At 40.7% G+C, this 25581-nt stretch overlaps 3 protein-coding genes across 14 annotated transcripts in view; 2 read left to right on the plus strand and 1 right to left on the minus strand.

Annotated features, from left to right (window-relative positions):
• The window catches only part of LOC143040607 (VPS35 endosomal protein-sorting factor-like), a 74728-nt gene extending 53953 nt beyond the window's left edge, over window positions 1-20775 (plus strand). For 2 of the 5 annotated variants that reach the window (XM_076211738.1, XM_076211741.1), the window contains exons 13-22: window positions 853-994; window positions 1241-1440; window positions 7602-7745; window positions 8261-8427; window positions 9627-9789; window positions 10451-10643; window positions 11716-12024; window positions 12873-12973; window positions 13463-13639; window positions 17187-20775. In XM_076211738.1, the coding sequence (XP_076067853.1) occupies window positions 853-994; window positions 1241-1440; window positions 7602-7745; window positions 8261-8427; window positions 9627-9789; window positions 10451-10643; window positions 11716-12024; window positions 12873-12973; window positions 13463-13639; window positions 17187-17270 (1680 nt within the window). In that variant the 3' untranslated portion in view covers window positions 17271-20775. The remainder of the gene's footprint in view (window positions 1-852; window positions 995-1240; window positions 1441-7601; window positions 7746-8260; window positions 8428-9626; window positions 9790-10450; window positions 10644-11715; window positions 12025-12872; window positions 12974-13462; window positions 13640-17186) is intronic. The other 3 variants (XM_076211739.1, XM_076211740.1, XM_076211742.1) reach the window with 3 other exon arrangements.
• LOC143040612 (uncharacterized) overlaps window positions 1-22438 on the minus strand; it is a 65095-nt gene extending 42657 nt beyond the window's left edge. The window contains exon 1 of the mRNA XM_076211757.1: window positions 22356-22438. The gene's annotated coding sequence lies outside the window, so the exon portion shown is untranslated. The remainder of the gene's footprint in view (window positions 1-22355) is intronic.
• LOC143040609 (solute carrier family 49 member 4-like) overlaps window positions 22396-25581 on the plus strand; it is a 34560-nt gene continuing 31374 nt past the window's right edge. Inside the window, exon 1 of one of the 8 annotated variants that reach the window (XM_076211743.1) lies at window positions 22396-22538. The gene's annotated coding sequence lies outside the window, so the exon portion shown is untranslated. Of the gene's footprint in view, window positions 22539-22593; window positions 22616-23379; window positions 23620-24360; window positions 24382-25581 lie in introns of those variants that run through there. The other 7 variants (XM_076211750.1, XM_076211749.1, XM_076211748.1 and 4 more) reach the window with 7 other exon arrangements.

The raw sequence follows: 25581 nt of genomic DNA on the forward strand, positions 1-25581 counted from the left end.
ACTACAATTTAAAAAACTTAAAAATGGTAAGCAAGGTTATATTTAATACGTGTATTTACCTAGTTGTACCTAGTTGTATTTTACGGGAAGGGGAGCTATGCTCGTGGGGTCCCGTCTTCATATCTCATTTTATCTAAACTATTTTTAAATTCATGTATTGTTTTTGCACACACCACTTTCTCATCTAACTTGTTCCAACTGTCTATTGCTCTGTGAGGAAAGCTGTTCTTTTTCAAATCTCTTCTATAGCTGTCTTTTTTTATTTTCTTTCCGTGTCCTCTTGTATTTCTGTCATCCCATTTTATCAGATTCTCTCTATCAGTAATTTCTATGCCTTTCATGTGTGTGTGTGTGTGTGTGTGTGTGTGTATATATACAGGTATAGTATATACATACAGTACCTGCATACGTATATATACTGAAATACAGTACAGTATTAAAACATTAAAAAAATAGAAAAAATTATAAAAATGAAACTAAAAAGCATTGATAAATAAACAGTAAACAGCTTGTATTTAATAGTATTCAATAGAAAATGTTACTTAAAAATGCAACAGATTGATATCATGTATCCTAGAGTAGAACCCTCGTGTTGGCCATTTTGAATAGGATCCGACTTACGACCAATCCGACTTACAACTGGTTGGTCGAAACTTATCTAGGTCGTAACTCGGATAGTGGCTGTATATACATATATGAAAAATAAAAGAGATCACCCTTGTAGAATTCCATGAACCAGCACTGGTTGGGAATAACTTGTCATGAACACCCATCCACTTTGATAGCTTGATGTGGAAAAGCTTAAAAGAGAAAGATCAAATGAATGAATAAACATGTAACATGTTTTGACAGAGTGTCTTGCGTCACTGCGAGAGTGCACTCGGAGGAAATCAAAGTCTCCTGGTCTCAGGAGTCCTGAACTCTTTCCCTCCATCATTCCTTACCATGAGAGCTGTCCCACTATCACAGCTTATTGCTGGCTGCTGTGATCCAGGTAGTTTGGTTTTACAATTTACCCATTTGAAATATATGCATATATATACCAAAAGGCCCTTTTTCCCCCTTTTATAAAAGAGGATAATTAAGTTGAAGCATCCACCCACTCTATACCTATCTGAAGAAATAAAACATTTGTATTTTCAAAGTACACAGAATAAAAACATTATTACTATGAATTCTTAGGCCAGATGATTTATTTACGAACATAAATATAATTCCTAATATTTTAAATTGTTACCAGGGTTCAGCCAGGCAACCATGATGCAGCAACTTGGGCAGTGTGTACTGGAGGAAGCACCACCTGAACACAATCAACTTCCGTTACTCAACAGTGTTTGGAAAGTTGTGAGCCATATCAAGGATCCAGCTGTCTACCTATCTACAGCACAGATTTGGCTCGAATTTACTACCACACATTTCACTGTGAGTAGGACTGAATGGGTGTGTAAAAATTTGTATTTGTAATCAAAATGTAAAATTTATTTATTAGATATCAGGTGGAACTGGTGAGGATTTTAATAATGCACACATACATGCATAACAACGGCTCTTTTGGATGGCTGAGTCAAAGTACAACCCTACATGCACATTAAAACGCATTTAATGCTCCACTCGTCTCAATACCTGGTGGATGAAGAGTCATCACTGACCCCCACCATAATAATGAATAATTGTTACATCACTAACATCACTCAGCTATGTTGTGCTGCAGTGCTTCTGGGCCTTGGGTTGATGTAGCTTGGGTTAAGGGAGAGTGCATGCCCTTGTAATTGTAAGGTTTTTTTAGTATATGATAATATGACAACATACATACATACATATACCAAGGCATTTCCCCCTTACAAGGGAGGTAGCCAAAAAGGGAAAGGCATAAAAACACTCCCACCCATTTCATCCCTAAATACCCTCCACACCCCTCCCACCCTTCCTCTCATCTGAGCACCTCCTGGATGACGGGTCATCCCTGCACCCTGCCCACCGCCCTGGGTCAGAAGCAGTGTCGCAAGACACAGCACATCCACAGCAAGGCTGCTTCATTTAATCGGCGACCCCCCCTCTCCGTCCCCCTTTGCATATAAGGCGAGGACGGGGAGAAATCCCTTCGGGCTGCGTCAAAATTTACTCACACATACTACCCCACCCCCCACCCCCCCGCCCATTCCTCCTCATGCAGTCACAACATCATCCATATACAACCATTCTCCACTCACCTCTGTCTTCCGTCCTCTCCCTTCCTTCCTCAACAGACATTCCCCTCTTCCCTAAAGCCCCCTTCACCCCATCCATCCACCTCATCCTAGGACGTCCCCTCATGTTCACTCCCTCCACATCTGCCTTCCATACCTCTTTTACTAGTCTTTCTTCACTCATTCTTTCCATGTGTCCAAACCATCCTAATATTCTTTCATCAACCCTATCTCCCAAATCCTTTTTTACCCCTGTTCTCCTCCTCACCTCCTCATTTCTCACTCTATCCAGCCTAGTAACCCCCACCATACTTCTCAGACACCTCATCTCAAACACATTCAAACTCCTTCTCTCTTCTTCTCTTATGTTCCAACACTAACTGGAAACCTGCAGCCTCGCAGCAGTGGCTGGCAATGTTCCTTGGGGCCTCCATTGATTCCTGTGGGAAGAGGGAAGAGAGTTTATGCTCTCTCTCTCTCTATCTTTTTTTTTTTTTTTTGGGGGGGGGGGATGTGGAAGCTCACTGGCTGAGTGGGTTAGGACATCCTTACTTGCGGTAAAGGTTAGGGGATGGTGGTTCGAATCCTGCCACTAGTGAAGTTGAACCAAAGGCATAGTTCATTAAATTCCACACTACAAAGCCCTTTGTGAGGGGCACCATCCTAGCCTTCTGATGGGAAGGAGTTTGTGATGTTAAACCATATCATCATCATCATTAGAATGGGACTGTTTCTGTGTCACCAGCTGAAAGTACTAGGGGAAGAGCAATCACCAATTGTCAGCTCTCTACCTGTAAAGAGTTGGAAGTTCAAATTGACAGAGGAAGACCATGGGTCCAGTGTAGAGACTTTATACCAGCCTCGTGGGATTGCACATCCAAATGGAGGTGAGAGGGTTGACAGGTTTTGAAAATGGACATCAGGGAGGTGATCCCTGCCACTGTCCATCTTAGCAGACCACCGCAACCCGGTATCAGTCATTGGTCACTGCCGAAATTCTGTATTACCGGTTTATTCTAAATTATGGTCAAGGTGAGTATAGGGAAGAGTTGCATCTGTGATTGTGGGTTGGTCTCGGAAGTCCTGCTGCTTGTCTTCAGATCCTGTCAGCACCCTCAGGCTAGTACTTTAGTTTTCAGAATGGATCCAAAAATCTCCTTCATCTTTGTCTTTCTTCTGGTTTTTCTTGTAAAGAGAGCTGACAATCAGTAGCTGATCCCCTCCTCATTTTCTTCCCCCAAAACAGAAGACAGTCTAATGTTTCTTTCCAGAGAGAACTATGGAAGGTCCTGAGGACTGTTGCTTGCTACTACTAGGCTGCAGGTTTGCATATATACATAAATACATATACCAAGGCTTTTTCCTCCTTACAAGGGAGGTAGCCAAAAAGGAAAAGGCATAAAATCACTCCCACCCATTCCACCCCTGAATACACTCCACACCCCTCCACCCTCCCTCTTATCTTAGCACCTCCTGGATGACGGGTCATCCCTGCACCTTGTCCACTGCCCTGGTTCAGAAGCAGTGTTGCAAGACACAGCACATTCCCAGCAAGGCCACTTCATTACAAAGGATTACAAAGGATTACAGAGGCAAAGCATGCCGATAGGAGACCTTTTGATCCATATCTAGGTCGGATGAAAAAAAAAAAAAAAAAATCATATTAATAATAAATTAAAACTATAACAATGTAAATAACAATTAAAATACATAAATAAATGCATTGGTATAGTTGAATAACAAACAAACAGGTAAATAGTAAATGATAATAAATTGACATATAACTAATAATAAATGAAAATCAGACAGACAAATTATAACAAAACAAAAACAAATAATATAACATAAATTATAATAATTACAGCATCTTACTTAGGTATTTATCTAAATGATTCGGTGACCCCCCCTCTCTGTCCCCCCCATGCATAAAAGGAGAAGACGGGGAGAAGTCCCTTCAGGCTGCGTCAAATTTTGCTCACACATACTACCTCACCCCCATCCCCCCACCCATTCCACCTCATGCATCACAACAACATCCATATACAACCATTCTCCATTCACCCCTGTCTTCTGTCCTCTCCCGTCCTTCCTCAACAGACATCCCTCTTCCCCAAAGCCCCCTTCACCCCATCCATCCACCTCATCCTAGGATGTCCCCTCATGTTCACTCCCTCCACATCTGCCTTCCATACCTCTTTTACTAGTCTTTCTTCACTCATTCTTTCCATGTGTCCAAACCATCCTAATACTCTTTCATCAATCCTATCTCCCAACTCCCTTTCCACCCCCGTTCTTCTCCTCACCTCCTCATTTCTCACTCTATCCAGCCTAGTAACCCCCATCATACTTCTCAGACACCTCATCTCAAACACAATCAAACTCCTTCTCTCTTCCTCTCTTATGTTCCATGTTTCTGCCCCATACAGTGCTGTTGGCACAATCACTCCTTCATACAGTCTCCTCTTAGCATCCATTCCCAAATGTCTATTCCTCATTACACACTTCAATCCACCAAGGCATTTACTCGCTTCTCTCAATCTACATTCTACCTCCACCTTCACTCCACCTTTTCCTGCCACATTTGCACACAAGTATCTAAAACTATCCACTTCCTCCAGTTACTCTCCCTTAGTTCTCACTTCCAGTCTACTGCCACTTTCACCCCTTGTACATCTCATCACCTTACTTTTACCCACATTTATCTTTAGCTTTCTTCTATCACATACTCTCCCAAACTCTGTCACCAACTTCCTCAATCCCTCCTCTGATCCTGCCACAAGCGCAGTGTCGTCAGCAAACAACAACTGGCTCACCTCCCACTTTTCTCCATTTTCTTTAACCATCTCCAATCCCTGACCCACTACCCTTGCATTTACCTCTCGCACTACCCCATCCATGTATAAGTTGAACAGCCAGGGTGACATAATGCATCCTTGATGAAGTCCCACCTTTACCTCAAACCACTCACTCTCTCCATTTCTTATCCTAACACAAGCTCTACTACTCTCATAAAAACTCCTGACAGCTCCTAGAAGCTTTCCTCCTATCCCATATATCTGCATAACCTCCTACAGTGCCTTTCTGTCTACCCTATTGTAAGCCTTTTCCAGATCCATAAAAGCCCAAAAAACATCCTTCCCCTTTCCCATAGCTTTCTCACATATTTGTCTTACCACAAAGATCTGATCTACACAACCTCAACCTGTCCTAAATCCACACTGTTCCTCACCAATTACTCCCTCTGTTCCTCTCCTAATCCTCTCAATCAAGATCCTCCCATAAGCCTTCCCTACTACACTTAACAAACTAATCCCTCTGAAACTACTACATTCACACTTGTCCCCTTTTCCCTTGTAAAGTGGAACTATACAGGCACTCCTCCAGTCCTCCGGTACTCTACCCTCTCTCCAGCAAACATTAAATAACCTCACCATCCAGTCCACCATCACTGTACCTCCTTTTTTTAGACATTCTGCATAGCATCCATCCAGACTAGGTGCCTTACCTGCTTTCATCATCTCAACAACTGCCTTCACTTCATCCTTCCTTACTTCTCCTCGATTTTCCTCACTCATCACACTCATTTTCTTATCATTTCCCACTGCAACTATCTTTCCCTCCCTATCCTCCTTCACATTTAGCAACTCCCTAAAATATTCTGCCCATCTTCCCCTTACTGCCTTCTCTTCCATTATCATCTCTCCATCTGCACCTTTTACCTTTTCTTCTCTACTTGATTTGCCTCCTCTTCCTCTCTTAATTTCTTTCCAAAACATCTTTTTATTACTTTCAAAATTTTCTGTCATACTCTTACCCCACTTCACATCTGCTCTCCTCTTTGCCTCCTTTACTTTTTGCTTTACTTCTCTTTTCTTTTCTTTGTACCTCTCTTATGACTCCCTCGTCCTATTTTGTAACCAATCTGTGAAAGCTCGCTTCTTCTCTTCTACAACCTTCTTTGTTTCCTCATCCCACCATTCACTACCCTTCCTTCTATTTCCTCCTGTCCTTCTTGTTCCACAGACCATCCTTGCACACTTTGTGACTCCCTCCTTGAACCATCCCCATTCCTCCTCCACTCCTAGCTCTACTCTATCCTTCACTCCCTCCCACTCCTCCTTCAGCTTCTTCTTGTACTGCTTCTCCTCCTTTTCCTTTTCATTTAAAGAGTTCACTCTAAGCACCTCCCTACCTTTTGTCCCTTTCCTCTTTCTCCATCTATCCTCCACTCTCAACTTACCTTCCACCAAAAAATGATCTGATATTCCCCCACCCTCTCCCCTTAGCACATGTACATCCTTAACTCTTCCTATCATAGTCCTATTTACCACTACATAATCCATCAACGCTCTATCTACCACCCTTCCATTCACCACCCTCTCCCATGTGTACTTATGCTTGACTTCCGAAACACTGTATTTGCTATCATCAACTCTCTTCCTAGACACATTTCCATCAACTCTCCGCTATGATTCTTTCCTGGAACTCCACACTTCCCAACCACTCCATCAATTGGACCATTTCCTACCCTAGCATTAAGGTCTCCCAATACTATTACATTGACATTTCTCCCGAAGTCCTCTATGCACTCATTTAAATCTATCCAAAAGGCCTCCCTTTCTTCTACACTCTTCTCACTGCCAGGCCCATATGCACTTACAAAGACCCACATCTCCTTTCCCAGTTTCACCTTCATCCACATTATCCTTGAGGAAACCTCCTTCCACTCCCCTACACGTTTACCTATCTCTTCACTTACTAGAATAGCCACCCCTTCCCTCCCTCGCCCTATCTTCCCTCCTGATAACCTCCCACTTACACTCACTCTTTCCTTTCAATTTAGTTTCACTCAAAGCCAACACATCCATCTTTCTTCTCACAAACATACTACCTATCTCTTCCCTTTTACTCTCATCTGTACCACATCCACGCACATTAAAAGACCCAAACCTTAGGGTACTGGTCCGAAAACTCCCAGACCCTCGTATGCCTTTGCTTTTTCGTTTAGGAATGTCCCCTGTGGGGCTACAAGAAGGATGCCTAGTCCCACTCCCCGTCCCTTTCTTCTTGCCTCTTACAATCCAAGTGGAAATACTTGGTGGCAGTATTCTTTTCCCCCACCACAGGTTTGCAGTCGCGACAAAAGTTATTATATCTGGCTACCCCCCCGTGTAGGAGGGAAAAGCCGTTGGTATATGTATATGTATGTATCTTTACAAGGGTAGATACATTACTATTATCATTATTATGCAATCTATCATATGACGTGTGCATAGTGATGTTTCCATTTCTTTATTTATGATATAGTATACAAGTCATTCCAGACCTTGTTGTGTGGTTTCCATTACTAAGGCTTTAATATAAGTAATGACATCATATTAGAAAATAATTTTGATTTTTTTTCCTGTCTTCCAGCCAACTGAAGTGAACACTTTACTAGGAGACCTGCTGAAGCATTTGACCATAAACCGAGCATATGAACAGCTGTATCCTCAGCTTCTTACATGCGTCCAGATTGTTCTTCATCGCATCCATCATTTCCATACTCTCTACTCAATGGTAATGGAATAGAGATTGGTATTATGTTTTATCTTCATATTGTAGCACAATGAATGCTGGACTAGTGTGTGTATGTATTACCTAATTGTATTTGCCCATTTGTAATGTAAAGGAAAAGAGTTACACTCATGGAGTTCTGGTTCTTGGTAACCAGCACCAGCCACTGTATTACCCCACAAGTCAGTCAAAGAAAAGATGTTGTGTTGTTGTCTATGTAAAACTAAAGTATGGCAATATTGGATGAGGTGTTTGGTTGGTGTCTTCTGTGTGGTGATTGCATCTAGGGCAGGCTGCTTCTGAGGCCAGGACATTTCTATGTTGATATTGTTCTAAGAATGGATGCTATCACTAAGCATAGTTGTGCCAATGTGTTTCTTGCTTGTTGTGGGAGAAATTTCTGTTGGGTTGATTTAGTCTCGATTATTCTATATTTTATCATTCCAAAGCAATTTCCAGCAACTACTAGGGTTGTTCCAGTGAGATAGTGTTAATTATTCTTTATTTTATAATTACAGAGCAATTTCCAGCAATTACTAGGGTTGTTCCAGCGAGATAGTGTTGGTGTGGAAGTAACAAGGTGTGTTGTTCAAGCTCTAGTGAACCAACATGAAGGAAGCCTGAGTGACCCAACACCAATTGCACAGATCCTTACACTTTGCTCCACGATGCACGATTCAGTCAAGTAAGATCGTAATGAGTGTTTGTGTGTAATTACCTGATTCTGTTGCACAGGGAAGGAGCCATGTTCATGGAGTCCAGTCTCTTTTTTTTTCTTCATTTATCATAGCTCCAAATTTATTCGTGGTTATAGATTGAGCTATATCATCTTTGAGGCAGTTCCAGGAATCGACACATATCTACAGAAAATGTTTCTTGATATTCTTCACATACGTGGTTTTAATGCACACCTTCCATCTAGCCCACACCCATCCAAAAACTGATTTGTTGTCCCTCCCATCTTAGCCTTATGGATAAAGGGTCAACATAATACCTCACCATACTGGGTTAGAAACAATGCAGCAAGACACAGCTCTTTCACAGCAGGACCTGATAGCCAGAGCTGGTTTACTCCTACTGCTTAAACCCCCACCCACCACCACCACCACCACCACCACCACCACCTCATCCACACGAGAAACAGATTCATGTACAACATGAGGTTGGAAACGAGGCTGGATAGAGTGAGAAATGAGGAGGTGAGAAGGAGAGCAGGGGTGGAAAGGGGATGGGAGATAGGGTTGATGAAAGAGTATTGGGATGGTTAGGACACATGGAAAGAATGAGTGAAGAAATTAGTAAAAAAAAAAAAAGTGTGGAAGGCAGAGGTGGATGGAGTTAATGTAAGGGAGTGACTGAGGATGGGATGGATGGATGGGGTTAAAGGAGCATGGAGCAAGATGGGATGTCTGTTGAGGAAGGAAGGGGGAAGGCAGAAGTTAGGGGTGAGTGGAGAATGGTTGTGTATGGGTGATGCTGTGATGCATGGAAGGTGATGAGGGGGGGGGGGATAGGGAGTGGTTATACTGTATATGAATGTTATTTTGACAAAGACCAAAGGGATTTCTCCCCATCTTCTCCTTTTCTGCATGAGGGCACAGAGAGTGGGGTCATCAGTTAAATGAAGCAGCCTTGCTGTGGATGTGTTGTGTCTTGCTCCATTGCATCTGACCCAGGATAGTGGGCAAGATGCAGGGATGACCCATCATCCAGGAGGAGCCAAGATAAGAGGGAGGGAGGGAACGGTGATGAATTGGGATGGAATGGGTGGGGAGTAGAATCATGCCTTATGACTTTGGCTACCTCCCTTGTAAGGGGGAAAAAACCCTCGTTATATATATGTATAACATTCTTGCTTCTGATAGCTTTTTCATTTATCCACAGTGCATTAACTACTGAAGATGAGAGGAGACAAATCACACATCTCATCAATGCTTTCATTCTCAAAGTTGATTTTGGGATAGATTTTGAACAACAACTGGACTTCTATGTAGAGGCACGAGGAGCATTTAGCAATTTAGAAGGGGTTTTGGTCAACCTTGTGCAGGTAAGTGATAAATACTATAACAATGGTAATAATGATAACAATTGTATATATCCATATACCAAAAGGCTTCTTCTCCCTTATAAGGGAGGTAGCCAGCCAAGGCATTCATGGAAATGATAGGTATACAGTTCTTTGCATGAGTCCTCAGCCTTACTTGACCACTCATTACGTTACACAAACACGGCCAACTGAATACGACAAAAACTACATCAGCAGTATTCTATTCAAACATGTACTACCTACCACCTGCGCCACACAATACAACCATACAGAAATGCATTCACACTCAGATTTTAAAACAAACTCTTCTAGACTGATCACCATATTCAGACACCTCCAGACATTGTCCCCCAGAAAAATCCCACATAAGAGAAACAACTAGCACAACTGTGTTCAGGCCACCTTCCAGCACAAGAACAGTACCAGTGTAGAGGCTTGACCACATAAACAAACTGTCTCAGATGCAACCATCCCGACTCTGAACACCTCATCTTACACTGCCTCACCCAAGCCATATCCAGACAACAAAATAGTATTTCTTACCTGAGTGACTTGTAGACTGATCCAGCAGGTGTTGCCAGTTACCATGGAGCCGTGAATCTCCTACAAGATAGATCTTGTGGGGGGGCAGTAGATTGATTGATTGATTGATTTTTTGCAGTGTGTGTGTCATCTTACCATGTTAACTTTCCGGGGAGTCCGTGGCCACCACTCTGGCAAGACTGCTGCATTTGTCCGGGCCTGTGCCGCCTACTGTTACATTACCATTCCATCCCTTGGAACACCAAGCAAGAGAATGCAGTTGTACCTGCTAGCAGGGCAGGTGGCTTATGTTAATCAGTGCCTTGGGCAAGGTGGGCAAGACTGCATTCTTCTGGTGTTTTCTCGCACAGTGACATTCCACTAATTATATATACATGGTTGCTTTTATGATGTTATATGTTATGCATAGCTTTACTCAGTTATTTACATATATATGGGCCCAAGGGCCTCTTATCCCAGTATGAGGTGGGTGTTTGAGTCGGTGTGTACACCTACACCACACCCAACCAAAGCCTATACTGTGTCCCTCCTATCTTAGCACCTTGTGAAGGGTCTTCCCTGTCCCTTGCAATATTGCTCAGGTGAGAGTTAACCATTTCACTCCGGGGCACATCGTACGTCTGGCAGCATTAGCTGCCCGACGTGCGATGTTGCGTCATAATAATCGCATTATAAAGAATAAAGTCAGTGCTCAATCGTTCATCCTCTTTCACCCGTGAATTTTGATAACCATAGAAAATATGATGAAGCCATTTTAGAGAGAGTGGAGGTTACGTAGGTATGACTACAATAAATATAATCAAGACGCTGACGTCGGCATCATCGCGTACCCACTTGCTCCTCATTACGCCTACGTAGGCATCACCGTATGGAAGTGGTTAATGCAACAAGACACAGTTCCTCCATAGCTGAGTCCAACAGCTGGAGCTGGTTTATCTCCTCTAGTTGTGGCTATTGGGCCCTGATCTGAAGGTGCTGTCTCCCACCTTTGACCAAAGCATGTGGCAGAGGACAGGGATGACCTTTTATCAACAAGATGTAAAGATGGGAGGGGCAATGAATCGATACTGGATGGGTGTTGGGTGAGGATAAACTTTGACTCAGCCCCCCCCCCACAAAAAAAAAAAAAACACACACACACAGAGCTCTTACTAAAGAGGCACTTTGGGGTGTATCTAAATAGCTGAGTACAGAGGTATATTTATAAGTTTTGTTATGGTAGCATTCTACAGGATATATGCAGTTCAGTAGCTAGCATTCCTTAAACTATTCTATCTCTATACCAAGAAGCTTCTTCCCCCTTGTTGGGAAGGTAGCCAGCCCAGGCATACACCCACTTGTACCCTTTCTACACCCACTTGTTTTCCCCTATTTCCTTTACAGGAGATGCCTGTTTAAAAGGGGCCATCAGAGAGGTATTGTCTGTGCCTGCAACAGTAGAGGCTGAAATCGGAAAAACTAAGGGTTCGTCGAGTCAGCTTCTGCAGTTGGTGTGTTCTCTAGCATCAACTCTCGTAGCCATCCCAGATGCACCAGACACAGGAGCACTGTACCTTATGCGTGGATTGGTCACTGCAGTCAAATCCCACTCATGGCAGGAGGGCAAAGACGAAAAAGCTTTGGCATACATTACGCTCATCAGGGCTTTGGCTGCTGTAGCTCAAGAGCAATTGCCTTATCACTTTGTTCAAGGTTTGTAGGAGATCCATGTGCATTTATTACTGTGATTACCCACTTGTGCTGACAAGGTAATTATCCTTATATTAGCTTGTGCTTCATTCTTTAACCATTTCTATCTGCTAGTTCCCTTTCTACCCCTTGCTCTCTGTCGTACCTCTTCATTTCTCACGGAATCTACCTTTATAACCCCTGCCATACTTTTAGCTTTATCCTCTCCCAAAGTTTCTGATCAGACGAGAAGTGGCGAGTCAGGTATTAGCCTAGTATCATCCCCAAACAATAACTAGTTTAACCCCCCACACACACACACACTCTCTCACAAGTTCCAAACACCTGCCCATCACTCACACATTTACCTCCTGCACTACCACCCCATCCATGTAAATGTTGAACAACCATGGTGACATTACACAACCCTTGCCCAGCCTCACTTTCACCTCAAATTATTCATATTCTCCATTCCTTTGCCTTCACACAAGCTCTACTATCTAACTGTTTATATACCAAGGGCTTCTTCTCCTCTTAAGAGAAGTAGCCAAGACAAAAGTATGCACTCACTCTCATCCACCACCCTTGTTTCCCTCTCATTTTAGCTCCTCATGGATGAAGGGTCATCCCTGTCTCCTGCCCAGCCTAGGTCAGAAGCAATGCAGCAAGACACAGTTCTTCTCCACTCATAACAACTGTGGACTGTCTTCCACAATCCCCATCTTGTACCTTCACCACACATTCCATAATACCTTTCTGTCAGCCTCATCATAGGCCTTCTTCAAGACCAAAAAAAGCTCTGAGATGTTAATTGAAATGTACTCTTTTGATATGTGGAGAAGTCTGTTTACTTCATTTGATTTATGTTGCAGTTGAAGGTAATGATGCAATGTATGGAGGTGATCCAAGACTTGCCGAAGAAGCTCAACAATTGGCATCAGGTCTTCTGCAGGATGTTCTTCATCACATTCAGGTTTGTGCAGTTAAAATGGATGTACCAGTATCAGCATATAGAAGTATCTATAGAATCTATTGAAGGGGAATAGGCCCAAGAGAAATTCTTATATAAATGTAAAGAAATCAGAGAAATGTAAACCCAAATTGTGGTAAGGAAAGTAATCTGGAAGAAAAAGTTGTCAACTACATAGAAACTCGCCCTCCAGTTGAACATTAACCAGAACAGTAGAGACTGTGACCCTCGATCAAAAGGATTAGTCCTGGTAGTTATAACTCAATTCTTGAACTACCCTTCAGGTGAATGAAATCATATGAATATAGCCAGAATAGAATTCAGGAAGTAGGTCACTTGGTTGAAGGGATGATTTGAAGCCATGGGTCCCTTGCAGGAGAGGTTATGACTAACAGATGGATTGATTGGTCAAAGGTTCAGTTACACTTCAGCCATAAAGTCATATCTCACAAATGAAAAAGTTTCTTTAGTAATGTATATTTACCCAAACAGACTCTGGAGGCCAGTGGCCAAGGAGGGCGTATGGTAACGGTAGCCCTGCACTTGCTTTGGTGTGTGACGAACTGTGCAGATCTGAACGAGGACAGCATGCAAGACCTGGTGCTCCATCTCATCAGCCTTGCCTGCCAGAATACCACTGCAGACAACAAGTTCCTTGTATGTTCATATGTATGTGTACATATCAAAGAGCCTTTTTCCCTATATAAGGAGGGTAGTCAAGTCAAAACATACACTCACCTTGCATCCATTCCGTGTCCATTCAAAACTCATTTGTTTCCCCTCCCACCTTAGTACCTTGTGGATGAAGGGTCACCCCTTTACTGCAGCATTGCCTGGACACTACCACAGCCACAGTTTTGCCATTGATATTGTATTTCCACAAGTGTGGAATTAGCAGTGTGTGCCAAGTGCATGTGGAAGCAGTCAGCTCTCCATGTATCCAAACCATTGCAACCTTATCTGTCTCATTTTTCCCAATATCTCCTTCAAAATACTTTTCTTATCCACCTCACTGGACACTTTGTCTCACCACCACACTCTAGTCATAGACCTCAACATCCATTGATTACATTTTCTTTTTGAATCCTCCACTCCTCCTGTAATTGCTCATATTACAGCACTATATATTAATGATCACACATTTCATAAACATTGCTTCTACTTATCACTAAGATATTGTGTACAGTAATCTTTTATGATTTTAAAATTACTTTTTTTCCCTCTTAATTATTTTTGTATCAGAAACAAATGAAGGTGATATATTGTGATAATCATAATTAGTGCAAGGTCTGGAAATGATGAGAACAGGTGGGGCACCTGGGTTAGATGGGTGTCATGCAGAGTGAAGAAACAAAGTACAGTAATAGTGGACTGGCCAGTGAGGTTGTTTAATGCATATCTAAGGGAGAGTAGATTGCCTAAAGACTGGAGAAATGCCTCTATAGTTCCACTTTACAAGGAAAAAAGGGACAAATGTGAGTGTAGTAGTTTCAGAGGGATCAGTTTGTTAAGTGTAGTTGGGAAGATTATGGGGGGGTTTTAATTGAGAGGATTAGGAGAAGTATAGAGGGAGTAATTGGTGAGGTATAGTGTGGGTTTAGGAAAGGTAGGGGTTGCATGGATCAGATTTTTGTGGTAATGCAAGTATGTGAGAAAGCTTTAGGAAAAGGTAAGGATGTTTCTTGGGCCTTTATGTATTTGGAAAAGGGTTATGACATGGTAGATAGGAAGGCATTGTGTGAGGTTTTGCAGATATATGGGATTAGGGGAAAGCTTTTAGAGCAGTCAAGAGTTTTTATGAGAGTAGCAGGAGCCTGTGTTAAAATGGGAAATGGAGAGAGCAAGTGGTTTGAGGTAAAGGTGGGCATGTGTCAGGGATGTTTTATGTCACCATGGCTGTTCAATGTGTACATGGATGGGGTGGTGTGTGAGGTAAAGGCAAGGGTAATGGGCAGGGGACTGGAAATTGTTAAAGAAAATGGAGAAAAGTGGGAGGTGAGCCAGTTGTTTTTTGCTGATGACATGGTGCTTGTTGAAGGATCAGAGGAAGGATTAACCTCTTCACTCCGGGGCACATCGCACGTCTGGCAGCATTAGCTGCCCGATGTGCAATGTTGCGTCATAATAATTGCATTATAAAAGATAAAGTCACTGCTCAATCGCTCATTCTCTTTCACCCGTGAATTTTGATAACCATAGAAAATATGATGAAGCCAGTTTAGAGAGAATGAGGTCACGCAGGTACGACTACAATAAATATAATCAAGATGCCAACGTCGGCATCATCGCATACCCACTAACTTCTCATGATGCCTACGTAGGCGTCACCGTATGGAAGTGGTTAATAAGGGACTTAGTGACAGAGTTTAGGAAGATATGCGATAAGATAAAGTTGAAGGTAAATGCAGGTAAAAGTAAGGTAATGAGATTAGAAGGGTAGAGGGTGGCAGTGAGTTGGAAGTCGTAAAGGAAATAGACTGGAGAAAGTGGATAAATTTAGGTATTTGGGGTTAGATGTGGCAGGAAAGGGAGGAGTAGAGGTGGAGGTAAATTGTAGATTGAGAGAAGCAAATAAATGCCTTGAGGGATTAAAAAGTGTTATGAGAAATAGGCAACTATGAATGAATGCAAATAGGAGAATGTATGAAGGGGTGATTAAACTGATGGCACTGTATGGAACAGAGACTTGGAATTTAAGAGAGGCAGAATCAGTACAGAGGAGAATGACCAAAGTGATACATGGGTTCAGAAATATATCTTATGAAGAGAGGCTTAGGCACTTTAACTTACACTCTCTGGAAAGGCATAGAGTGCAGGATAATCTAATAAAGGTGTTTAAGTGGATCAAAGGCTTTAACAAGGGTGACAAACAAGGTCATCATATTAAGACAATAGGGCAGGACTTGCAGTAATGGATTTAAACTAGACAATTTTAGATTTAAGAAGGAAATAGACAAGAATTGAATTTGTTTACTAATAGGGTCGTCAATGAATGGAATAGACTTAGTAACGATGTAGTGAGCGCTGAAACTATCAGTTGTTTTAACCTCTTCACTCCGGGGCACATCGCACGTCTGGCAGCATTAGCTGCCCGACGTGCGATGTTGCGTCATAATAATTGCATGATAAAAGATAAAGTCAGATAAAGTCGTTCTCTTTCACCTGTGTATTTTGATAACCATAGAAAATATGATGAAGCCAGTTTAGAGAGAATGAAAGTTACATAGGTACGACTACAATAAATATAATCAAGATGGCGATGTCGGCATCATTGAGTACCCACTAGCTCCTCATGCCGCCTACGTAGGCGTCACCGTATGGAAGTGGTTAAGAAATGGTAAGACAACTTTATGGATGTGGATGACAGGTGGTAATGGACATGGAACTGTCTAGTATAGGCCTTATGGTTTCTTGCAGTCTCCTTCATTCTTATGTTCATATGAAATGTCTGAGAAGCGTGGTAGGGGTCACTGGGTTGGATAGAGTGAGAAACGAGGAGGTAAGGAGGAGAGCGGGAGTAGAAAAGATGATGACAGATAGGGCTGATGAAAGATTATTGTGATGGTTTGGACATATGGAAAAAATGAGTGATAAGAGATTGATAAGAGGTTTGGAAGGCAGAAGTGGAGGGAGTGAACTTGAGGGGATGACCAAGGATGAGATGGAAGGATAGGGTGAAAGAGGTGCCTGAGCAGGAGGGGAATGTCTGTTGAGCAAGGGAGGGAGAAGGCAGGAGATAGGGTTGAATGGAGAATGTGTATGAATGATACTGTTATACAAAGAAGGGGGTGATGGGGAGATTGGGGGTAGGGGGTACTAATGTGTGAATAATATTTTGATGCAGCTGAAAGGGATTTCTCCTTGTCTTCTCTTTTTCTGCATGAGGGGGTGGAGAGAGCAGTCATCGATTAAGTGAAGCGGCCTTCCTGTGGATGTGCTGTGTCTTGTTGCATTGCATTTGACCCTTCTGGGCAATTGGCGGATGCAGGGATGACCCGTTATCCATGAGGAGCTGAGATGGGAGGGGTGGAAAGGTTGGCGGAAGAGAGTGGAATGGGTGGGAATAGGCCATGCTGACTTGGCTACCCCCCTTATAAGGGGGAAAAGGCTCTTGGTATATAAATAGATAGGTTTTCAAAACTGATGATGAATAAGGAACTGTGTAACAAATTATTGTAGTGAATTTTCATTTGGACATATTCTCTTTTCCACACAGGTACAAAGCAAAACCCACCTGAGAGAACGAGCTAAAGAATCAACTAATGAAGGACTATGCAAGCTTGTAACAAAATTTGCATAAGATGAAAAATATTTAAAGGAATAGCAATTTTTTTTCTATGAAATGATTCTCTTAAGAAGAACATCTCAACTTTGGGAGAAGTGAAGTTTGTGTGTCGCAAGTGAAAAAAATACAAAAGGATAAGGAGTGTGAAATCCAATTCCAGATTGTGTGATAACATTATTGTCATCAATGCCATATGTTAAAGTTGCATTTCTTATTTACTGATGTGCTTTAACAAGTGATATTAACTATTTAACTTAGTTATCCCAAGAATAGTGTGCATAAATGACTGTAATGATAGGTATATATATATATTTTTTCAAGTGCCAAAGATGTGATTAGTGTCTCATAAAACTTACAGTTAAGTCACTTGTTTCATAATTTTTATAGGGAGATTGTTTTATTGTGTAAGTTACACATGTGTTTGCCTTCATAAATTAAGGTAACTTTAGGCAGCTGTTGAGAATCTGTATAAATGATTGTTATGTACATGTACAGTACATACAGATTTCATAATTAACCTGTTGTTTGTGATGAAGTTCTTGTAATGCTTAAGTTATCTGAATTTCTTTTTGTTGTTGTTGTTGTTGTTTAATTCCATCTTTGTCGTAAATGGCGACTAAATGGGGTAGAGAGAGGAAACTGGGGATTCCTCTGTCTCCGTTTTTCTTCCACAAAGAGTCAAGATATGCTTTGGTTCAGCCACCCCTCTTATTACAAGTGGAGGAAGACCATTGGTATATACATACAGTTATTGAAAGCAAAGTGTGGTCAAATGGCGAATGTACTCTTATTTATGTTATGGTTCTCTTATCAATCAAATCATGTTACCTTTGTTTTATTTTGCAGGCGACCCGTGGCTCCCAGGATACTGGCCACAGCCCCTGTTTCTACCCACAAGTCACTCAGTGAAGAGGTTTCATGTTGCAGTCTGGAAAGGGCAAGTCTAAGACTAGTACAAGGCGTTCTGACTTCTGCCTGGAGGTTGCATTTGAGACATTGCTAGGTCAGTTCTGTTATGTTAGTAATTCATCCAGGATTACATGTTAGGTTTTTGATTACATAATTTCATAGGTGTCATTTACACCAAATGACTTGTTAGCAAGCGATGTTAGCATAAAGAATAATGACTTTTCCAATCCACAAATACTCAATAGAGGATGAAAGCAGTAGGGGTTAATCAGGTGGCAGATATGTACAGTAATTAGAATAAACTGAGGTTGATAGTTTTTGCAGAAGATAGTAATGAGCTTACTCAAGGTGCTTAATTCTTAGATGGATGCATGTGTAAGATATCTTAATTTTTTTTTTTTTTTTTTTTTTTTTTGTATTTACAGGGATATTAAAAGTAATCTTGCCAAATTGTATCCTTGTTGTGAATCTGCATGAATCAATTTTATATTTATACACATACATATACCAAAAGCCCTTCCCTCTTATAAGGGGGTAGCCAATCATCCATAAACTTGTTTGTTGTCCCATCTTAGCTGTCCCTGTCCACTGCTTGGGTCAGAGGTAGTGCAGCAAGACACAGTACCTCCACAGCAAGAGATAGTTTACTTCCACTGGTTCATTGCATGGCAACCCATCTTCCCCTCATCCTCTCATGAATTTACAGAGCAGACAAGAAGAAATCCCTTTTGGCCAAATAAATTCCTCCATTCTAACCACTCTCCACTCACACCTATCTCTTGCACTCTCCCTTCTCTGCTCAACAGACATTCCCCTTACATTTAATTACCCGTTCACCCTGTCCATCCATCTCATTTTCAGTCTTCCTCTCGAGTTTACTCCATCCACCTCTGCCTTCCACATTCTTTTTATTAGTCTTACTTCACTCATTCTGTGTCCAAACCATCCCAGTGTTCTTTGATCATCTCCATCTGCCAGCTCTCTGTCACCCCCACCCCTGCATTCCTCACACTATCCCTCCTTGTAACCCACACCATACTTCTTAGAACCTTCATCTCAAACATATTTAAGCTCTTTCTTTGTGATGAAGATGTGGTTTAACATCACAAACCCCCCCCCCCCTATCAGGAGGCTAGGACAGTGCCCCTTACAGAGGACTTTGTATTCTTCTTCATTTAAATGTCATGTCTCTGCTCCATACAGTGTCATGGGCACAATTACCCCTTTGCACAGTCTTCTCTTTGTGTTTATTTCCAGATATCTATTTCTCAAAACACTCCTTACCCCCTCCCCACAAAACTATTCTTTGCTTCTCTTGATACATAAATCACCTCCACTACCTGCAACATGTGATCCAAAATACTTTAAGCTTTCCATTTTCTCCAGCCTTTTAAACACACCTCCAACTTACTGCTGTCCTTTTCTCTTGCACATCATCACCTTACTTTTGCTCAAATTTACTTTCAGCTTTCTTCTCGCATGCCTTCCCAAACTCTGACACACACGCATACACACACAACTTGATGGCACAGTTGGTAGAGTTCCCAGCTGCCACTATGTTGGTCCAGGTTCAAATCCCGCCCAGGGCTGAAATAATTTTAGTATTGCTGCACTGAGTCGTTACTCCAACTCATGTGGGCTGGGAATTGTGTGTGTATGTAAGGTCACAGCATTACCCATAGATCGGTCATATATGAGCTCAGAGCTCTCTTCCGGGAGGGAAATAGCTGTTGATTGTGAGTCCAACACATAATCCAAGACCATGGTGAACCATGGTGAATCACACACACACACACACACACACACACACACACACACACACAGTGTACACATTTTGCACATTGGCTAATTTTGACTCATTGTTTGTACCCTGTATTTTGTATTTCCTGTCATATCAGAAAAGTAGTATTACAAAATGCATTCAAAATTAGACATTGCAAAGCATGAGCAAGATCAACATATAAAGCAGTGTACACCCTACCGGCTTTTTATAAACGGAAAGATGAAGAAACAGAAGCCCAGGACTTCAGATGAGTGTTTATGAGGTAAATAACACCATTCAACCTGTTCAAATTTACATCTTTCACAAGAGTTGGTGTTATGACAAGCTAAAGCCAGTCAAGTGGTGTATTAATCATTTCGTGAAGGCTCTCTGTGTCTTGTGTTTTCTTTCATGTTCCTATATCTGTGTGTACAAAGTTTTGTAACATTTTATTTTCAGACAACTCCAAGAATCTGAAAAAATGAACACGTTTTGTTTTGTTGGCAATTGAATAGCATTCTACTTCTAAAATAAAGGAAATGCCTGTGAAATTGATAGGTTGAAATGAATTGAATATTTGTATAAGTTTTGTTTAAGTTGTTGACAAATATACCAGTATAGCCAAAGCTGATTGTAGAAACTGAATGATATACTGTATGATTAATCAGTAATGGTACAGAAGATGTGTAACATTGTCATTGTTATGGTTTATTTTCATTTTTATACACAAAAAGCTATGATTACAGACAATACATAATTATATGTACTGTTTTTCTTTAGATACTGAGTATCTTGTATTCCATAGAGGTGATTGTAAATAAAAATTTTATCAGTATAAAATGTATCTGATTTCTCACTGTAATTGTGACAAGAGAGATTAACAATGGGTACCTAATTGTGGTAGTCCCACAAGACATGTGTTGGAAAAAAAATCATCTCCCTACTACTTGCCATCAACGTACATCAACACTCTCACCTCTGTTTAGATGTGCAATCTTAAGAACCTGTCACTCAGTCTACAGGCTAGGCCCAAGTTCTATCAACTTTAATAATTAATAGGCTAGGCCCAAGTTCTATAAACTTTAATAATTAATAGGCTAGGCCCAAGTTCTATCAACTTTAATTAATAATTAATCTTTCCTCTTTTTCATACATGAACTGACAACTTGAAACTACTTTTTACATCCTCCTCCATCTACCAAATGGTTACACAGAATGTACCCACATGAATAAAATACAGACAACAGTCCAGTATTTCTTCCCAGGAAAACCCAAGGACCATTACTATGACTGTTGGACTGTAGGCCTCCAGTCAAAAGAAGGAAAGGAATAATAAATTAAGAGATGAAAAAATATCCAAACCTATATTTGAAGAAATTTTAGATAAAGATGGTTGTACTAATTGATATGAAAGCACATCCCAAGATAGTGAAACGAGACAGAAATGTAACCTATCATAGAATTAAAATAATCTAAGAAAATTCTTAGAACAGGAACAAATGATGGGCACCTGCTTGTTGTGGTCCTGCAAGATGGACAGCACATTGTCCATTTAAACATTTTCAAAACCCATCACTTCCATCAAGAGGTGCAGCATTAAAGGGTTGACACACTGGGCCCAAGAACTATTCCTATAAACTTCAGTTGTATTTATTACACCTTTTCACATGCAGAGAGGTAACTGCACCCCTTCCGATATCAGCTGGGGACAAAGAAACTCCTGCACCCTACTTACCACTATCCTCCACGATACATTAATCATTCCCCGAGATGAATTCACACAAACTTAGATCTACAACCAAACAGGTCTCCAACACACACTACCAGTCCCGTTAAATCAAACTACCATAAATCTACCCCTATATAGTATATCTGGCTGCCGTGTCAAATGTGTACTCTGAGCTGCTAACCCAGTAAGTTATTTCAGCTGTTTTTTTACCAACAAACTTCCAAGTAAACAATACGAAGAACCTGTTAATAAAATGGAAGTACGAAGTTAAAATAAATTAATAAATAAAAACAACAAGGCCCGTAAGAAAAAAATTAGACCATCGTAAATAGCGGAGAAGTAACGGGTTAAGAAGCTCCAGATAAAGTTGACAGTTGAAGTCAAGAAATAAATCCTACATAAAAACAACGAATGCACGAACACACGAACGCAACACCATCACTTTTATTTGACAATCATCAGACGATTATACTCAACAAATCATTTGGTCTTTTATTCTATCAGCCAATAGGCGATTTTATTCTACTGACAGCAAGGACCTAGCGAAAGGATTGTATTTCCTTCCTTTGCATTTCCAATTTTTATGCCAGTAAGAACGCTTTTTCACTATATGATTACTCATGGATATTCAAAATTACTCATATCCAACTATAAAAAAAAATCGAGCGAACGTCATACTGTGAGGTTTGACAAAGGATACCTTATATAACCTCCCGGAGTTGTAGCAGTGGTAGGCAACATCGTAACCTCAGTCGGTGAGACGTTACAGTGTCGTAGGACACAAGTTGAAACTGCAAATGTGAAATCATTGTTAAACTGGTTAAGACGACACACCAAAAGTGTCACACAAGGATCATATTGAAAAAAGAATGCTTGTTAATAGGTTAGTAAAGCCTCAATCAAAAAAATTAAACAAAAATGTTATGTGCTACATGATTATCGTATGAACAAAAGGTTTAGGTAAGTAGATTACCGATGTTTAATTAGCGAGAGGAAAAAAGTTAAAGGCCTTTCTGATTCCAACGTTTTGATATTCTTATCAAACATTACATATTTGTACGATTAATTATTTATTTTTTATCTGCCGCGAAGTGACAATCAGCTGATCAATGGAAGAGAGTTGCCGGATAGATATTTTATTTTTCAGTATTCCAATGAAAGATACATTAGTATAGAGGTATTCTTTTATACAACTTACTAGATATTATGTGTTTTGAGATTGAACACAATTTTCTGCATGTCGAAAAAGTAATTCATTGCAAATCTTCAGGTCAACCATGTTGCAATCAGCCAGCGAAATTGTGTAACTGACATGACGCATAATCACACTCCGTATAGTCATGTGTTGTACAAAATTGCATTATACTTCATGAGATGTATCTTATTTGCGTGCTAATATATACAAATGTTAAATATTTAGGTAAATTGTTTCAGATAAGTTATCCGTCAAAAATTCCTTTGTCGCAAATGGAAATAAAATGAAGCGGTAAAGCTCAATTTAAATTTTCTTTTCTATTCTGTCGGTAAAGATGCCGTAATTTTGAAGCTGAGTCATAAAAATGCCTTTTGAAATGAATTCTTTTGCTTATGAAGGAGATAATGATTGAGAGAAATAAGCTGCTATATTTCCATCAAAATCAAAAAGAGTATTCTTCGCATGAACTATGTTGCTTGTAATTGTTGCATATAAATTTTAGTTGTCACATTATTATGGAATTTAAGTTCTATCTAATTGTAGACCATGTAACGACTGCAAGGACATACATTGAAAATTACACCACCAGATATCAAACGCGGAAACAATAACAAATCGCGCGAGCGGCACAATGTTCCTTTGTAAACATTCCTTATTATCTAATCAGTTAAGGTTAGTGAACTATCTAATGAGGCCGCATAATACCCTACACTTACGGTATAGTACCTATGATAAGGGTTCAACCCTTTCACTCCAGATGTTTCCCCAGGTGAATAAAATCACAAGCTGGTAGTCAGAATAAAACTTATATTAATATATATCTATAATCTAGGTCGTTTTTAGGTTATTTGAACCGTTTAATTCATGGAATACACGAGGTTTTTCTCAGCTGATGAAAATCGCCTGGTGGCAGTTGTAGAAGATTGAAAACTGTATTTCAAGACAAGTGGAACCTCAATATCGGGATTCTCACGTAGTTAGTTCCACCTGACCTAATCAGGCTAATGATACCACATTGGAGAAAGTGTCTGTTCAGACTATTGGCCACTTGTTGAGGCCAGGCCACTCCAATATAATATGTCTGGATACAGAGATGGGCTTGGACTGGTGAATGGTTGGCTTAACCAAGACTGGGTGAAGTCTGAAGATATGCACACTGGAGACTTGGACACTTGGTGGGAGAAGGGCATACAATTGAATATATATCTGGCATTATAGAAACTTATGAAATATCCAACATATTATAGAATGTGGTTAGGTTAGGGTAAGTGAGATAGTACATAACATTTAAGGGATTTTTATTCAGGTAGGCTGTAAAGGGGTGGGCTAATGGAATACATGACCAGGTATTGTATCTTGAGGCAGTGAACTTCAGTTGAGGAGGGACTGTCTGTCTCACTGCTCAATATTATAATGTATTGACACAAATTTCACATCTGACTCTGTTTTTACAGAACAATAGGAAACATGGTATCCTAGTTTTCTAGTGAAGGCCTTGTGAGATTTGCTTATCTTTTTCTGAGTGAATAAGGTTGGTGTATGATGAAATAGCAGGGGTAAACTAACTCTGGTTGTAAAACCTTACTGTGAGAGAACTGTGTTTTGTTGTGTTACCTTGTGTGAGATGCATACAAGGGAGTAGGTGGTGGATGGGGGGGGTATGTTTGAATTATATTTTTGACGAAGCCCAAAGGGATTTCTCGCCATCTTCTCTTCTGCATGAGGGAATGGAGAGGAGGGTCACCAATTAAGTGAAGCAGCCTTGCTGTGGATGTGCTGTGTCTTGCTACATTGCCTCTGACCCAGGGCAATGGGTGAGATGCAGGGGTGGGAGTTGATTTTATGCCTTTGTTTTTGGCTAGCTCCCTTGTAAGGGGGAAAAAAGCCTTTGGTATATGTATATATGTACCTTTAACGGAAGCTGCAGTGTTCATGGTGGAAGTAGTACCAGTGATTCTTTATCCCTGATGTGTAGAGAAGATAGGGGTGGCTGTATAGGTTTTGTCTGCATATGATGTAAATGTTTGCTTTGAGTAGGGCATCACATGGACTCTTAAGGTGTATGTATTTACCTAGTTGTATTTTGCGGGAAGGGGAGCTATGCTCGTGTTGTCCCGCCTTTGTATCTTGCAGTGTCTAGTTTGTTTTTAAACTCATGAATGGTTTTTGCGCATACTATTTCATTGTCCAGTTTGTTCCAAGTGTCCAAAACTCTATGAGGAAAACTGTTTTTCTTCAGTTCTCTTCTATAGCTATGTTTTTTTATTTTCTTTCCATGTCCTCTTGTGTTTCTTTTGTCCCAGTTAAGTAAGTTCTCACTATCGAGTACCTCTGTGCCTTTCATGATTCTGTAGATGGTCAATAGGTCACCTCTCTCTCTTCTTTGCTCCAGTGTCGGTAACTCCAGTTTAGCCAATCTCTCTTCGTATGATAGGTTTGCAAGTGCAGGTGCCATTTTTGTAGCTGCTCTTTGGATTCTTTCTATTTTCTTTATATTCTTTTTGGTACTGGGGGACCACAATGTCGCTGCATACTCTAATCTAGGCCTTATCAATGTAACCAATATTTTTTTCATCATGTCTTCGTCCAAGTATGTAAACGCCACTTTTATTGATCTTAGCAAGTTGTAAGTCTCCCCGACAATTTTGTTAATCTGTATATCATAAGACAAGTCGTTCGTGATAATTACTCCCAAATCTTTTTCGGATCCTACTTTCTTTACTTCTTTGGT

This window comes from Oratosquilla oratoria, chromosome 29 (assembly GCF_046742065.1).
Source record: "Oratosquilla oratoria isolate Oo_2021 chromosome 29, ASM4674206v1, whole genome shotgun sequence".
NCBI lineage: Eukaryota > Metazoa > Arthropoda > Malacostraca > Stomatopoda > Squillidae > Oratosquilla > Oratosquilla oratoria.